Genomic DNA, 15,069 nt, shown 5'->3' on the forward strand with positions numbered 1-15,069 from the left:
AAGGCTGTCCCACCATGCCCTGGTGTCAGCCCTGCTTTCCTTTGTAGCCCAGGTTGCCTCACTCAGTCACGTGTGCACTTTGTGGGGAGGTGGATCAGAACGAGGACTCGCAGGACTTTGAGAAGAAGCTCATGGAGTGCTGTGTCTGCAACGAGATTGTTCACCCTGGCTGTCTGCAGGTGAGCAGGGCATGTGCTGGACAAAGGAGGACTCTGCTGTGGGGCTGGGCTGCTGCTGACCCCCTCCTCTCATTGCAGATGGATGGGGAAGGACTGCTCAATGATGAGCTCCCCAACTGCTGGGAGTGCCCCAAGTGCTACCAGGGTGACGACACAGAGAAGGGCCAGGTAAGGAGCAAGGCAAGGATCTGTGTCCTCCATCCCTCCCACTGCATCCTGCCAGGGATGTGTTCAACCAGCATGGGCTGGGGGGATGCAGTGATCAGTGAGAATGAGAATCATGGGGGTGCAGCGCTTGAGGGCCTGAGCTATTCCACTGTAGGAGACACTGGACTGTTAGGCACAGAGTGGAAGCCACCCCCAGCCTCAAAGGACACCCCTTTTGAGAAGGGGTTAGGATAATGCTTGTTGCTGGTGTGGGTGGACTCTGGTCCTCGTGGTACTTAGATGAGCTGTGGGAAAGAAATTACTTACTCTGAGGGTGGTGAAACCCTGGCAGAGATTAAGCAAAGAAGTTGTGGATTCCCCATCCCTGGAAGTGTTGGAGGCCAGGTTGGATTTGGCTTGGAGCAACCTGATCTAGTGGAAGGTGTCCCTACCTAACCCAAACCATTCTGTGATTTCGTTGGGCACTGCTGGTGCAGATTCTGCCTGCACTGTGGTGTTTTCCTGGGGAAGAAGAGAAGGAAAAGCCTTCCCCAGGCCTCATTCCCGCTAACCAGCCGCCCCCGTTCCCCACAGAAGCGGAAGGTGGAGGAGAGCGATGACGACACGGCGCAAGCCAAGGTGCTGCGGCCCCTGCGGAGCTGCGAGGAGCCCCTGACCCCCCCGCCCAACTCGCCCACCCCGATGCTGCAGCTGATCCACGACCCCGCGTCCCCCCGCAGCGTGGTGACACGCTCGTCCCCGGGCGCCGGGCCCAGCGAGCACCACAGCGCCAGCCGGGACGAGCGCTTCAAGCGCCGGCAGCTGCTGCGGCTCCAGGCCACGGAGAGAACCATGGTGCGGGAGAAGGAGAACAACCCCAGCGGCAAGAAGGAGCTGTCAGAGGTGGAGAAGGCCAAGCTGCACGGCTCCTACCTCACCGTGACGCTCCAGCGCCCCACCAAAGATGTCCACGGCACTTCGATTGTCCCCAAGCTCCAAGCCATCACGGCCTCCTCGGCCAACCTGCAGCACTCTCCGCGCGTGGTGGTGCGCCACGCGCCCGCCAGGATGCCTCTGCGGAGCGGGGCCGATGACGAGGCGGCCGCCGAGGAAGAGGAGGAGGAAGAGGAGGAGGAGGACGAGAACGCGGAGGAGGGGGGGGCGGCGCGGCTGAACGGGCGCGGGGGCCGGGCGCAGGAGGGCGAGGAGAGCTGCGTGCAGCGCGAGGTCTGGATGTCTGTGTTCCGCTACCTCACCCGCAGGGAGCTCTGCGAGTGCATGCGGGTGTGCAAGACCTGGTACAAGTGGTGAGTGTGGGGACACGTCCTGGGGCTGGGAGTACATCTGTGGCAGACACCCAGAGGGAGCAGGGTGAGAGATGTCACCTCAGTGCCCTCCTGTCGCTCCCAGAGCCAGGCAGTGCCATTGTAGCCAGCCCTGCTGCCTCTGCCATGTGTGTACCCATCTCTGTTGTTCTCTTCTGTCTTCCTCCTGTCCCCTCAGCTGTCCCCTGCCGTGTCCTTGTGGGGTGCCAGTGCCCTTCCCTCGCCCATCATGCTGATGGTGCTTGCCCTTCCTGGCCTCCCTTGCTGCCTCTCCTCCCAGCAGGCAGGGAAGGCAGGCTGAGGCGGGATGGCTTTGCTGGCTGGAAACGCCTCGGGGGACAGCAGGCCCAAAGAAGACAATGCTGGCACCAGGACAGCTGTGCATGGAGGGCTTGGGAACAGACAGCAATGGAAACTGGGAGGTTTCTAACAGCTGAGCAGCAGGGATTGCCTGCTTTGATCAGCAGCTGGTGGCAGTGGTGTGGTGGAGGAGTGTCCCCTCGCCTGCACCTTCAGGGACTCAGCTAAGCTTCCATCGGGTCCCGGCTCTCCACAAACTCCAATGGGAGAGGAAGAGTTTGCTCCTGGCAAAGGAGTGAGCTCCGCTGGGGCTGTGGGGTGGGACACAGTGTTTTGCCCACCGGAAGTAAGGATCCTTAAGATCAGGAGAAACACCCAGATGGGGGCAAGCAAGCCTGCAGCTGCAACTTGGAGTTTTATTTTGGGGCAGTAAAACCCTGCTGGGGCTGTGCTGGGTGGCCCAACACCTTCAGCAGCCTCCCATGTTTGAGGAAACCCATGGGAACCAGGAGGAACAACCTTGTTCTGTGGCTGGGCCACACCAGGGCTGGGCTCCTGGAAGCTAGGCAACCTGCTAGTTGTCTGTTATCCCATGGGACTCTTGGGACTCAACTTTCAGCTTTGTCCTTGTCCCCAGGTGCTGTGACAAGAGATTGTGGACAAAGATAGACTTGAGCAGGTGCAAGTCCATCACCCCGCAGGCGCTGAGCGGCATCATCAAAAGGCAGCCGGTCAGCCTTGACCTCAGCTGGACCAACATCTCAAAAAAACAGCTTACGTGGCTCGTCAACAGGCTGCCAGGTGAGTGTGGGCTGGGGAGGGGTCCCTTCCTCTGCCACCAGCCTGCTCCAAGGCTTCTTGAGGGCTGGGTCATGGGGAGAGACACCCCACAAGCCTGGGAGCTCCTGGGTCCCATCACCCAGCAAATGTGTCCCACCCCAGGCAGGGAGGGGACCTGCATCCTCATGTGCCTGGAAAAAGATGGGTGAGATCTGGGATGCCTGGGAGCCTACCAAACCTGTCTAACTCGTTACCTGCCTCCCTTGTGCCAGGCCTGAAAGACCTCATCCTAGCGGGCTGTTCCTGGTCTGCAGTCTGTGCCCTCAGTACCTCCAGCTGCCCCCTTCTCAGGACCCTCGATCTTCGGTGGGCAGTAGGAATCAAGGACCCTCAGATCCGGGACTTACTCACGCCTCCAATAGACAAACCCAGTAAGCTGCTGCTGCTCCCCTGGGCCTGCCTGGGCTGGGCAAGGTGGGGTCCCTTGGGCAGCCTGTCCACTCTGGTTCTCCCTGTGCCCGTGCAGGTCAGGACAATCGCAGCAAACTCCGCAACATGATCGACTTCCGGCTCGCCGGGCTGGACATCACGGACGCCACGCTGCGCCTGATCATCCGCCATATGCCCCTGCTCTCCCGCCTCGACCTCAGCCACTGCAACCACCTCACGGACCAGTCGGCCAACCTCCTCACCGCCGTGGGCTCCTCCACACGCAACTCCCTCACCGAGCTCAACATGGCAGGTGCGTGCCCTGCTCCAGGTGCCTCCTGGGTTTCCCATTCCTCCTCCTCATGGTGCTGCTGCTGGAGGCATCCCCCTCACGCTCCCTGTGCTCTCTGCCCACAGGCTGCAATAAGCTGACGGACCAGGCCTTGCTGTACCTGCGCCGCATCTCCAACGTCACCCTCATCGACCTGCGGGGTTGCAAACAGATCACCCGCAAAGCCTGTGAGCACTTCATCTCGGACCTGTCTATCAACAGCCTCTACTGCCTGTCCGATGAGAAGCTGATCCAAAAAATCAGCTAGAGACCCTCCCCGGGGCAGACTGAGGAGAAGGAAAAGAGCCCATCCCGCCCCTCTCGGAGAGCCCCTCCTCCAGCTCCCCCCCTTGCCCTGCGTGTCCTGCCGCTGCCTCCCACCTGACTCGGCAGGCAGGGCCGGCGCTGGCCTCGCTCCGCTGTCCTTCCTCCTCCTCCTTCCCCGGGACTTCTGCCGAGGAAGATGTCCCGCCAGGCTGGCCAGTACCAGAGGAGGAACGGGCACATGGCAGGGAGCCTCGGCCCGGAGGCTGGCCGCTCCCGAGGCGGGGCTGTGACAGAGGCCTCTGTGCAGAGAAATGGGGCACCCTCTCCCCCCAGCTTTTCCCCTCGTCCCCGTCGTCTCCTTGCCTTGAAACACTTGTCACTTCCCCGGCAGCACAAAGCTTGAGGGTCGAGGTCTCTCCGAGGAAGCGGGAGCAGAGCCAGAACACCCCGTCCCCCTGTGTGCCGCCACCAGTCCGGTGCTTCCCTGCGCTCTTCCCCCCCTTTTCCCTTTCCCTTCGCCTTCCCCTCGACTGGCTGCAGGGACTGCTATCCATGCCCCTCCTCCTCCCACACATCCGGGCGGTTCTCTGAGCCCCGTGGCCGGGGGTGTCCCGGGAGCAGGGGCTGGGGGATAACTCGTCTGTCCGAGGGGATGGAGCAGGGGAGACCCCACAGGTACACCAGAGCTCAGGGAGGACTCGGGAAGCATCAGCCAGGGGTGAGTGAGCGCGGGGCGGGGACAGGAGCTGCCTCCTCTTCCTGCCCAGCTGCCGGCACCACGAAGCACTCTGGGGCCGGAGGGGCGAGGGCTGCTCCGCGGCCTGGGACCGAACTGGCATCGTCCTCTCCCTTCCCCCCACCCCCTTTTCGCTGCCGATTTTCCTTTGCAATGAATGGTTGGTCCAAAGAACCTCTCTCTAGGGCAGCAGAGAGCTTTTTGCACTTTAAAAAAAAACAACAAAAAAAAGACAAAAAAACAAAACAACAAAAAAAAAAAAGACAAGAAAAAAAAAAAAAAAAAGAAAGGAAAAAAAGGTTGGAATCTTCTTTTTCTGGGTCACTATTTTATTTCCCTCCCTGTCCTGCCTGGGCCTGGACGCTCCCCCTCTCTGTCCCCCCGGTGTCAGCACCCTGCTCTCTCCCTGGCAGCTTACCGATAGCACAATCCGGGGTGTCCCCTCCGTGCCACCACCGGTCCCCAGCCCCGCAGGGCTCCCCGGGGGGGCAGCCCGCACCCCCCTGCTGCTTCAGAAGCAATAAAGGAGGAGAGGCGGCCCGCGGGCTCTGTCCCCGCAGGGGGACACTGGGGACAATCCCGCAGTGCCTGTGACAAGGGGCAGTGCGGCCGAAGCGGAGCCGGAGCGCTCGGAGCAGGAAACCCCCCCAGGCGAGAGGAGGAGCCTTCGGCCTCGGCCGCTCTCGGCGGCGGCTCCCGGGAAAAGACATCGGAAGAATTTAAGCTTTTCTTTTTCCTTTGAATTCCTTTTGAGTTTTGCAACGCGAAAGAAAAATGTCCATAGCTGGGGTTGAGAGGGGCGAGGTGCTCCCTGCTCCGCGGGGACAGCACCCCCTTCCCGCCGTGTCCCCGCCCTCCGGCCGCAGAGACTCCGGCGTGCCACCCTCCTCACCACCCCGGCGTGGTGCAAATCCACGAGGAAGAAAAAAAGAGAATTATATATAATAAAAATCACTTAGTGATTTAAAACCAACCCAGCCTGCTCCCTAAAGACAACTCCTGCAAGCAAAGTCACTTGTTTAAGGGTTTGGTTGTGGTTTTGTTTTGTTTCGATCTCCCCTTCCCTCCCTTCCTCCTTCCCTCCCTTCCCCGGAGAAATATTGTAAATATCTATTTTTTTGTTGGCGATTTAGAGTCCATCTCTGATGTTTGTGCTTTAAAATTAAATGTAAGCATTAAGGGTAAAAGCAAACCAAGTCTTGCACTCTCTCAGCTGGCGTTGGGGGTTCTTGGCTGGGGCAGAGGGAGGGCACCTACTGGGCAAGTGGGTTTGGTTAGTTTCATTTATTTTTCCTTTTTTTTATTTTTTTATTTTTTTGTATTTTGGGGGTTTTTGCTTCCTGAGCCTTCTTCCATGCTGGATTTTTAGAGAGGCTCTTTGTTCATGCCATATTAGCACCAGGCTAGGCGAGCTGTTGTTTGGGGAGGGAAAACCCCAACCTCCCACGGGAAATATTTTGTTTCTTGGGGGTGGATTTTTGGAATTAAAAAAAAACCTGAAAGAAAAAAACTAAGACCAACTAAAATCCCTGAGTGTGAGCTCTGCCCATTTGTCTGTGAGGAAGTGGAGGGGACAGGCCAGGGCTGGGACCTCCTGTGTCCCCCCTGTCCCCAACACTGGCTTTCTCAGCTGCTCGAGAAGAAACTGGAGCACCATCAGTGGTGGCAGCTGTCCCGGTGTCCCCACTGTGTCCTGGTGGGTGGTGGCAGCTGTCCAGCTGTCCCGGTGTCTCATCACCCCCTGCCAGGGCCACAGGTCCTCAGAGGCCTGTGGGGCTCTTGCCCTCCACATCCCTTGGGAAACCTGTCCTCTCCCAGGGGATTCCTGGGCCACCAGGGTGACATTTAGTGTCCCCACTCTGTGGGGATGTCACGGCCCAGGTCCCTACGGCAGCTGGGCTGTGACATTTGCATGGCGAGGCACACGGCAGGTGATGCCATCCTCCACAGGTGGCTGAGGCCACTGTCACCCTCCCTGTGCCCTGGTCCCCAAGTGCCACCACGTGCCTCCCCCGATGATACACCAGATCCAAGCAAATCTCAGCGCCCCGACCCCCTGCCTGTCACCTCCAGGTGTCCCCTCATGGCCCTGGGGACAGGGACCCTGCACATGGTGTCACACCTGCTGTCACGCGTGGCACATGTGGTCACACATGCAGTGTGGAATGACACACATGATGTCACGCACACAGAGTCACTGTCACACCCCCGTGGTGTCTCTCACAGTGTCACACACAAAATGGCACACACAGAGACACCGTCACACCCGTTGCACCCCAGACTGTCACACACGTGGTGGCACACAGGCATCCAGTGCCATGGATCCTGTGTCACACCCAGTGTCACACACCCAGTGTCACACACACACCCCCAGTGTCACATACACATCCAGTGTCACAAACCCCGTGTCACACACACACACTCAGTGTCACACATACATCCAGTGTCACACACCTAGTGCCAGACACATACACCCAGTGTCACACACACACACAGTGTCACACACATACATCCAGTGTCACACATACACCTAGTGTCACACACACACACACCCAGTGTCACACACATACATCCAGTGTCACACACATACAGTGTCACACATACACCCAGTGTCACACACCCAGTGCCAGACACATACACCCAGTGTCACACACACACACCCAGTGTCACACACACATACACCCAGTGTCACACTCATACAGTGTCACACACACAACCAGTGTCACACACACATACACCCAGTGTCACACACATACAGTGTCACACATACACCCAGTCTCACACACACCCAGTGTCACACACACGGCCAGCGCCACAGCCGGTGTCCCGGCCCCTCCCGGGCGGGCGTGGCGGTGGCGGCGCTGCTGTCCCCGCCCAGCCCCGCTGTCCCCGCCCGCGCCCCGGTGCGGCCGCGCCCCGTTCCGCGCTCCGCTCCCGCCGCTCCGGGCGCTGCCGCCGCCGCGTCCCGGGGCCGCCGAGCCCCTCCCGGCCGCTCCCCGTTCCTCCGCCCGGCTCCTCTCCGGCCCCGTTCCGCTTCCGGGCGCGGTTCCGGTTCCGGGGCCGGCGGGTCGGGTCGGGCCGGGGCCGGTGCGGCTCCGGCGGCGGGGCCGGCGCCGCGGCACGATGGCGGACCTGGAGGCGGTGCTGGCGGACGTGAGTTACCTGATGGCCATGGAGAAGAGCCGCGCCGCGCCCGCCGCCCGCGCCAGCAAGAGGATCGTCCTGCCCGAGCCCAGGTGAGGCCCCGCCGCTGCCCCTCCGCTTGTCCGTCCGTCCGTCTGTCCGTCTGTCCGTCCGCCACCCACCCCCGGTCCCTCGGTCACCCCTTCCCGGTACCGCTCGCACGCGCCCGCGGGTCACGAACACCTCCCGCACACGTGTGTGCCGGTCACACCTGGCCTGACACACGGATGTGGACACACGGACATGCACACACAGGGACAGGCACACACGGGTATGGACGCACGGACATGGACACACGGATATGGACACACGCGGATATGGACACGGAAATAGACACACAAGTGTCACGCCTGTTGCACAGACAAACACACAGACATGGACACGCACACACGGATATGGACACACAAGTGTCACACCTGTTGCACAGACCGACACACAGACATGGACACACGCACTTCCTGCCTGAGACAGGGACGCACAAACACAGACACAGGGACACACACACTTCCTGCTGTCCCACCCAGCCGTGTCACACCCATGTGTACACACACACACACACACACACCTGTACCCAGGTGTGCCAAGGGTCACAGTCCCCTGTCCCCGTGCCAGACCCGGTGCCCTCCTGTGCCTTCACTGCCAGGCACCTGTGAGGCTTTTTTGGGGGTGACACTCATCCCTACCCTCCTTTGGGCCCCAGTGCGTGGGACACGCTGTGATCTGGCACCCACAACGTGCCCCGCTGGGGTGGGGACACACGGGATGGCAGGACACGCGTGCCACCGAAGCTTGGGGACACAGGAGGAGCAGGAGGGGAGGGTGGGGAGCAGGGGTCCATCGGGGGCACGGCTGAGCCCCTCTGGTGTGTCCCCAGCATCCGCAGCGTCATGCAGAAGTACCTGGAGGACCGGGGAGAGGTGACATTTGACAAGATCTTCACTCAGAAGATCGGTGAGCTGGGGACACGGGGGCTGTGGGGGACACGGGGGACACCTGGGCCAGCAGCCACAAGCCCAGGGGCAAGCGTGGCTGGGCTGGGGACGGCACTGGTGGCCACCGTGACAGCGAGAGTGGCCACGGGGATGGCAGAGGGGGTGTGGGGCCAGGCTGGGCAGGGGTGCCGGGGGGCTGCGCCACGCTCCCCACCCTGTGTCCCCTGTCCTGTCACTTCCCCCAACGCCAGCGCAAACCGTCCGGGGCAGGAAGCGCCTCTCACTTCCTCCTGCTGTTCCGGCGGTTTCCGGGCACGTCCGCCCTGCTCCGTGTGCCCGCCCGTGCCCCTGCCCCCACGGTGCCCCACGGCAGCCCCTCACTGCCCCAGGGGGCTGCTCCCACGCCAGCTGGGGCCTGGCACCCTGTCACCCTGCCAGCTCCGCACTGGTCCCTGCTTGGCACTTCCCCAAGCCTGGCACCGGGGTGGCAGCAGGGCTGGGCAGGCCCAGGGGATGTCCCTGTGTCCCTTGGCCTGGCCCGGGGGGCTGTCACCTCTCATGCTGTGGCTCTGTCCCTGCAGGCTACCTGCTTTTCCGGGATTTCGCCTTCAACCAGGCCGAGGAGGCCAAGCCCCTGATGGAATTTTATGAGGAGGTGAGACAGGGGGACCTGGGGACAACCCCCTGGTGCACCAGCAGTGGGGTTGTTACCTCCTTGGACACGGTGCCAAGGGCACCACCTGAGGTGACAGTGCCCAGGAGCTGGGAGACACTGCCTGAGGGATGGGATAACCCCTCCCATGGGACCTGGCACCCAGAGGGGCCACAATGCCCAGCATTCCTTGTGCCCCTGTGCCACTGGAGCTGTGCCCTCTCCAGATCAAGAAGTACGAGAAGCTGGACTCGGAGGAGGAGCGGGCCGCCCACAGCCGCCACATCTTCGACCATTACATCATGAAGGAGCTGCTGGCCTGCTCCCACGTGAGTGCCCTGGGCAGCAGGGTGGCAGGGGTGTCCCCACTGTGCCCGCAGTGTCCTCAGGGGCAGCCCCACACCCCCCACAGGCTCCATCCCGGGAGCCACATCCCAGCCCCACGGATGGGGGTTCCTCTGTGGCCTGGTGCAGCCCTGCCTGGCCGCTGTCCCTTCTGCCCAAGGTGACACGGTCCTGTCCCCCTCACAGCCCTTCTCCAAGAGCGCCACGGAGCACGTCCAGAGCCGCCTGAGCAAGAAGCAGGTGCCCCCAGACCTCTTCCAGGTGGGCATCACCTGGCACAGGGAAGGGGTCCTTGCCACCTCTAACACTCGGAGAGTTAATCCTTAGAGGGGGCTGGGGGTGACGGGAGCCCCTGAAATGGGAGGGGGGTGTCCCAGGAGGAATGGGGACCCCGAGGGATGGTGAGAGGGTCCCCAGAATGTTGGGAGTGAGGGAGAATTGCTTGTAGTCCCCATAGGGTGATGGGAGACTGGGGGCTACCCTGGGAGGTAGCAGGGTGTCCTCAGAGGGAGGTGGTTGCGACCCTGGATGTCACCCTAGGGGTGCCCAGGGCTGGTGGTGTTTGGGTTCCCAGAGACTGAGGTGCCAGAAGCATCCCCAGGGGCCTGGGAGTGGCAGTGGGGGAATGTGAATTCACAGGGGTAGAGGAGACCCCACCTAATGATGGGATCAGGGTGACCTGGGTGGCCCTGGGGACCCAGCACTGAGCCCTGTGTCCTCCCCAGCCCTACATTGAGGAGATCTGCCAGAACCTGCGTGGGGGCATCTTCCAGAAATTCATTGAGAGGTGAGCTGGGAGGAAATTCCCGTGCAGATTGGGGTGTCCCATCCCACTGAGTCACAGCCCACACTGGGGACTTGGGGGCCTCTTCCTTTCCCAAGTGTCCTGGGGGGTGCTCCCTGCCTCCAGACAAATCCAGGGAGTCTTTGAGGGCCATGTTTCTCCGGGATCTCCACTCTTGCCCTCTCTGCTCTTCCTTGCAGTGACAAGTTCACACGGTTCTGCCAGTGGAAGAACGTGGAGCTGAACATCCATGTGAGCAGGAGCCCCTGTCCCTCACCTCCCAGGGAGCGGGATGTGCTTCCAGGGAGCCCCTGTGTCCCTCACCTGGGAACACTGGGGCAGGGCTCGGTGTCCAGGCTCACGCCAGTCTCCTCCTCAGCTCACCATGAACGACTTCAGCGTTCACCGAATCATCGGCCGCGGCGGCTTCGGGGAGGTCTACGGCTGCCGGAAAGCGGACACGGGCAAAATGTAACGGGAATGCCCCGGCACCCAGGGGCCCTCCTGGGGTTTGGGGTGCTGGGGGGCCCAGTGGCGTTGCTGTGGTGACACGTGTTGGGGGGCTGTGGGTGGGAGGTGGGTGCTGGCCCTGCTGTGGGGACACGGTGGCCGCAGGGACTCCGTGTCCCCCCCAGGTACGCCATGAAGTGCTTGGACAAGAAACGCATCAAGATGAAGCAGGGCGAGACGCTGGCCCTCAACGAGCGCATCATGCTGTCCCTCGTCAGCACTGGGGTGAGGGGACACGGGTGCTGGGCTGGGGACAGGGTGGCAAGGGACAGGGAGGGTGACCCCATGTGTCCCGCCAGGACTGCCCGTTCATCGTGTGCATGTCCTACGCCTTCCACACGCCCGACAAGCTCAGCTTCATCCTCGACCTCATGAATGGTGAGACCCCTGCCCTGAGGCACTCCCGGGGCACAGAGACCCCTGCCACAGCGCTCTGGGTGACAGCCAGTCCCTGTCCCCACAGGGGGGGACCTGCACTATCACCTGTCCCAGCATGGCGTCTTCTCGGAGGCGGAGATGAGGTTCTACGCGGCCGAGATCATCCTGGGCCTGGAGCACATGCACAGCCGCTTCGTGGTGTACCGTGACCTCAAGGTGACCGTCCCCACCCGCAGGACATCCCCAGGACATCCCTTTAGCATCCCCTGCACTGCCCTGTGGGCACCCTCAGGTGTCACAAACCCTGCCCTCAGAACACTGTGGGAGTGCCCAGAGGGCACCCTCAGATCTAATGGACACCCCAACAGCAAAATACGTGGGCACCCTGAGACTTTGGGAGCACTCAGACACCCCCAAATCCCAGAGAGCCCCCCGGGCTCACCATCCCATACCCACGGGCCACTCTGGGGCTCAGGGTGTCCCCCGGTGTCCCCACAGCCAGCAAACATCCTCCTGGACGAGTTTGGCCACGTCCGCATCTCCGACCTGGGCCTGGCCTGCGACTTCTCCAAGAAGAAGCCCCACGCCAGCGTGTGAGTGTGCCCACACCCCTGCCCGCCCTGCCCCCGCGCCCGGGGCGGCCCCTGACCCCCCTGTGCCCCCTCCCCAGGGGCACCCACGGGTACATGGCGCCGGAGGTGCTGCAGAAGGGGGTGGCCTACGACAGCAGCGCCGACTGGTTCTCGCTGGGCTGCATGCTCTTCAAGCTGCTCCGGGGGTGAGTGCGGGCTTGGCTGGGCACAGCTGGACACAGCTGGGCACAGCTGGGCACTGCTGAGCCCCCTCTCCCTGCATGCTGCAGGCACAGCCCATTCCGGCAGCACAAGACGAAGGACAAGCACGAGATTGACCGGATGACCCTCACCATGGTGGGTGGGGGCACTGGGGGGGCTGTGGGCAGGACGTGGGAGGCACACAGGGGGTCAGGGACGGCCGGTCTTTGCCTGGAGCACGTGTCTGTGCCCAGCTGTGTGTCACCGTGTGTCCCTGTCCCCGCTCAGCTGTGATCTCATGGAATCTCCCACAGGCCGTGGAGCTGCCAGACTCCTTCTCCCCGGAGCTGCGCTCCCTGCTCGAGGGGCTGCTGCAGCGGGATGTCAACCGGCGCCTGGGCTGCATGGGCCGAGGGTGAGTGCCCCACAGGACCCCAGGGGATGGGACAAGGTGTGCTGGCACAGTGTCCCCAGGGCATGGGACAAGGTGTGCTGGCACAATGTCCCTGCGGCCACGCTCACCCGCTCTCCTCCTCCTTCCGCAGGGCGCAGGAGGTGAAGGAAGAGCCCTTCTTCAAGGGCCTGGACTGGCAGATGGTGTTCCTGCAGAAGGTGAGGGGGCTGTGCCCATGGCTGGGGACAGGGACAAGGACACAGAGGTGGGCAGCCCCCCCCTGACCCCCACTGCTGCCCACAGTACCCACCGCCCCTCGTCCCACCCCGCGGCGAGGTGAACGCGGCCGACGCCTTCGACATCGGCTCCTTTGACGAGGAGGACACCAAGGGCATCAAGGTACTGGGTACAGGGGCCAAGCCTGGGGGCATAGGGTGTCCCACTGCCCCTCACCTGGGCATAACTCCAGCATCCCACCCTGCCCAGCTGTTGGAGAGCGACCAGGAGCTGTACCGCAACTTCCCGCTCACCATCTCGGAGCGCTGGCAGCAGGAGGTCACCGAGACCGTCTTCGACGCCGTCAACGCCGACACCGACAAGCTGGAGGCCCGCAAGAAGGCCAAGAACAAGCAGCTGGGCCACGAGGAGGGTGAGTGGGGCCGGGAATGCCCGCCCTGACCCACCCCTGGGCACATCCCCGTGCTGATCCTGCCTGCCTGTGATCCCAGAGTACGCCATGGGCAAGGACTGCATCATGCACGGCTACATGGCCAAGCTGGGCAACCCCTTCCTGACGCAGTGGCAGCGCCGCTACTTCTACCTCTTCCCCAACCGCCTGGAGTGGCGCGGGGAGGGCGAGTCACCGGTAAGGGGGGCACGGCCCCGGGGGCAGGGCTGGGGGGCGCCCTGGGGACCGGGCTGAGCCTGTCCCCCCAGCAGTCCCTGCTCACCATGGAGGAGATCGACTCGGTGGAGGAGACGCAGGTGAAGGAGCGCAAGTGCATCCTGCTCCGCATCCGCGGGGGCAAGCAGTTTGTGCTGCAGTGCGACGTGAGTGTCACCCCCTGTCCCCCTGGCTGCTGGCCACCTCCTGCTGCCTGCTAGCCATCCCTCCTGCTCCCTGCTAGCCATTCCCCTGCTCCCTGCTAGCCATCCCCCTGCTCCCTGCTCCCTGCTAGCCACCTCCTACTCCCTGCTAGCCATCCCCCTATTCCCTGCTAGCCATCCCTCCTGCTCCCTGCTAGCCATCCCCCTGCTCCCTGCTAGCCATTCCCCTGCTCCCTGCTAGCCATCCCCCCTTGCTGGCCACTTGCATGTTTAGTCCTTCAAGCCACTCCAGGGCATCAATACTGCAAACGTGGGGCAACCCCACGACCCTGGCACGCTGGGTTGGCCCAGCCCTGCCCTGTGCCCGCTCCTGAGCCATTTGCCTGCCCCGCAGAGCGACCCCGAGCTGGTGCAGTGGCGGAAGGAGCTGCGGGAGGCGCAGCGCCAGGCGCAGCAGCTGCTGCAGCGGGTGCCCCGCATGCAGAACAAGCCGCGCTCGCCCGTGGTGGAGCTCAGCAAAGTGCCCTTCATCCAGCGCTCCCACAACGGGCTCTGACCCTCCCCGCGCCCCCTCACCCCTTCCCACCCCACCTCTAATTTATTGGGTTGGGTTCCCGCGTGTCCCCTGCTCTCCGGGAAGGGGACGCGCCCGGTGCCGGTGTCACCCGGCGGCGCGGTGACACGGCGGGCACGCGGCCTGGCACCTTCTCCCCGGTGTGCCCCCGGCCCTGCAGGAACTCTCCGGCTCAGATGAAGGCAGCCCCCGTCCCTCCCGCCCGCTCCCCAGGGCCGTGTGTGCCAAAGGGACCGGCGGGGTCCCCAGCCGGCATGTCCCCACTCCCCGTGTGGCTGTGCCCGTCCCGTGGGTGGCACCCCTCGTGTGCGTGTGTGGCAGTGAGTGAGTGAGTGAGTGAGTGAGTGAGTGAGTGAGTGAGTGAGTGTGTGCCCAGGGGGACCCCCTGTAAATACTGTGCCACGGGTCCCCTGCGCCCCCTGCTCTGCCACTGCCCCTCCTGCCCTGATCCAGGGCACCCCCAGCCCCTTCCCCCCTCCTGAGGAGAAGGGAGCGGGTGGGACCCCCTTAAATCAGCCACGGGTGGGCACGGGGTGCCCCCGCCCCCCAGTCCCAGCAGTATCTGTAAATATTAGTCTCTGGTCGCTCTGCTCCCGGGGCTGGGGGGCACCGGGCAGGGGGGGCACGGGGCAGGGCAGGGGCAGTGGGTGAGTGAGGTTTTCGTGAGCAGAGATGTGAGAATGCCAGAAAAAAAAAGAGTTTTTATAATAAAAACATCGAAAAACACCATCCAGCTCCACCTCACTGTGGGAGGGAGAGATGGCTCCACACCCGCTGAGGGTGGCATGGAGTCCTTGTCACCTCCTGTGGTGTGGGAGATTCCTGATTGTCCCCCTGTGGACACACCAGCACTTTGGGGACATTCTGGAGCATCCCCAAGCTTCACAGGATAGGGGTCCTGGGCCAGCGTGGGCTGCTGGAGGTTGTGTCCCCCATTGCTGCTCTGTCCCCAGGGATGTCACTTGTCACCAGGCAGTGCAGATGCCACCTCTCCTGCCCACAC

The 15,069-nt window shown here is 62.7% G+C and overlaps 2 protein-coding genes across 4 annotated transcripts in view; both read left to right on the forward strand.

Annotated features, from left to right (window-relative positions):
- The window catches only part of KDM2A (lysine demethylase 2A), a 32,286-nt gene extending 27,929 nt beyond the window's left edge, over nucleotides 1–4,357 (forward strand). The window contains exons 16-22 of the mRNA XM_058806357.1: nucleotides 48–179; nucleotides 258–347; nucleotides 921–1,633; nucleotides 2,589–2,752; nucleotides 3,004–3,162; nucleotides 3,258–3,473; nucleotides 3,578–4,357. Coding sequence (XP_058662340.1) covers nucleotides 48–179; nucleotides 258–347; nucleotides 921–1,633; nucleotides 2,589–2,752; nucleotides 3,004–3,162; nucleotides 3,258–3,473; nucleotides 3,578–3,759 — 1,656 coding nt within the window. The 3' untranslated portion in view covers nucleotides 3,760–4,357. The remainder of the gene's footprint in view (nucleotides 1–47; nucleotides 180–257; nucleotides 348–920; nucleotides 1,634–2,588; nucleotides 2,753–3,003; nucleotides 3,163–3,257; nucleotides 3,474–3,577) is intronic.
- Nucleotides 4,358–7,536: 3,179 nt separating this feature from the next.
- On the forward strand, nucleotides 7,537–14,757 carry GRK2 (G protein-coupled receptor kinase 2). Of its 3 annotated transcripts, none has more exons than XM_058806593.1 (21): nucleotides 7,565–7,730; nucleotides 8,552–8,628; nucleotides 9,191–9,264; nucleotides 9,489–9,590; nucleotides 9,793–9,867; nucleotides 10,332–10,393; nucleotides 10,591–10,642; nucleotides 10,770–10,861; nucleotides 11,026–11,125; nucleotides 11,200–11,278; nucleotides 11,364–11,494; nucleotides 11,777–11,871; nucleotides 11,949–12,056; nucleotides 12,141–12,207; nucleotides 12,366–12,466; nucleotides 12,597–12,663; nucleotides 12,749–12,844; nucleotides 12,932–13,094; nucleotides 13,174–13,310; nucleotides 13,382–13,495; nucleotides 13,887–14,757. In XM_058806593.1, exons 1-21 carry the CDS (start codon nucleotides 7,618–7,620, stop codon nucleotides 14,046–14,048), a joined length of 2,067 nt encoding a protein of 688 aa, XP_058662576.1. In that variant the 5' UTR covers nucleotides 7,565–7,617; the 3' UTR covers nucleotides 14,049–14,757. The 3 variants fall into 3 exon arrangements, with proteins under 3 accessions (XP_058662578.1, XP_058662576.1, XP_058662577.1); XM_058806594.1 differs by having other exon boundaries at nucleotides 13,385–13,495; XM_058806595.1 differs by lacking the exon at nucleotides 8,552–8,628 and having other exon boundaries at nucleotides 7,537–7,730.
- The last annotated feature ends 312 nt before the right edge of the window (nucleotides 14,758–15,069 follow it).

This window comes from Ammospiza caudacuta, chromosome 6, assembly GCF_027887145.1.
Source record: "Ammospiza caudacuta isolate bAmmCau1 chromosome 6, bAmmCau1.pri, whole genome shotgun sequence".
NCBI lineage: Eukaryota > Metazoa > Chordata > Aves > Passeriformes > Passerellidae > Ammospiza > Ammospiza caudacuta.

What these genes read in the sequence shown, in the direction of transcription:
- GRK2 (XM_058806593.1), top strand. Translation starts at nt 7,618, where the DNA reads ATGGCGGACCTGGAGGCGGTGCTGGCGGACGTGAGTTACCTGATGGCC. An exon ending in ATCGTCCTGCCCGAGCCCAG is followed by an intron (nt 7,731 to 8,551) that starts GTGAGGCCCCGC and finishes GTGTGTCCCCAG; the next exon opens with CATCCGCAGCGTCATGCAGA. An exon ending in AAAGCGGACACGGGCAAAAT is followed by an intron (nt 10,862 to 11,025) that starts GTAACGGGAATG and finishes TGTCCCCCCCAG; the next exon opens with GTACGCCATGAAGTGCTTGG.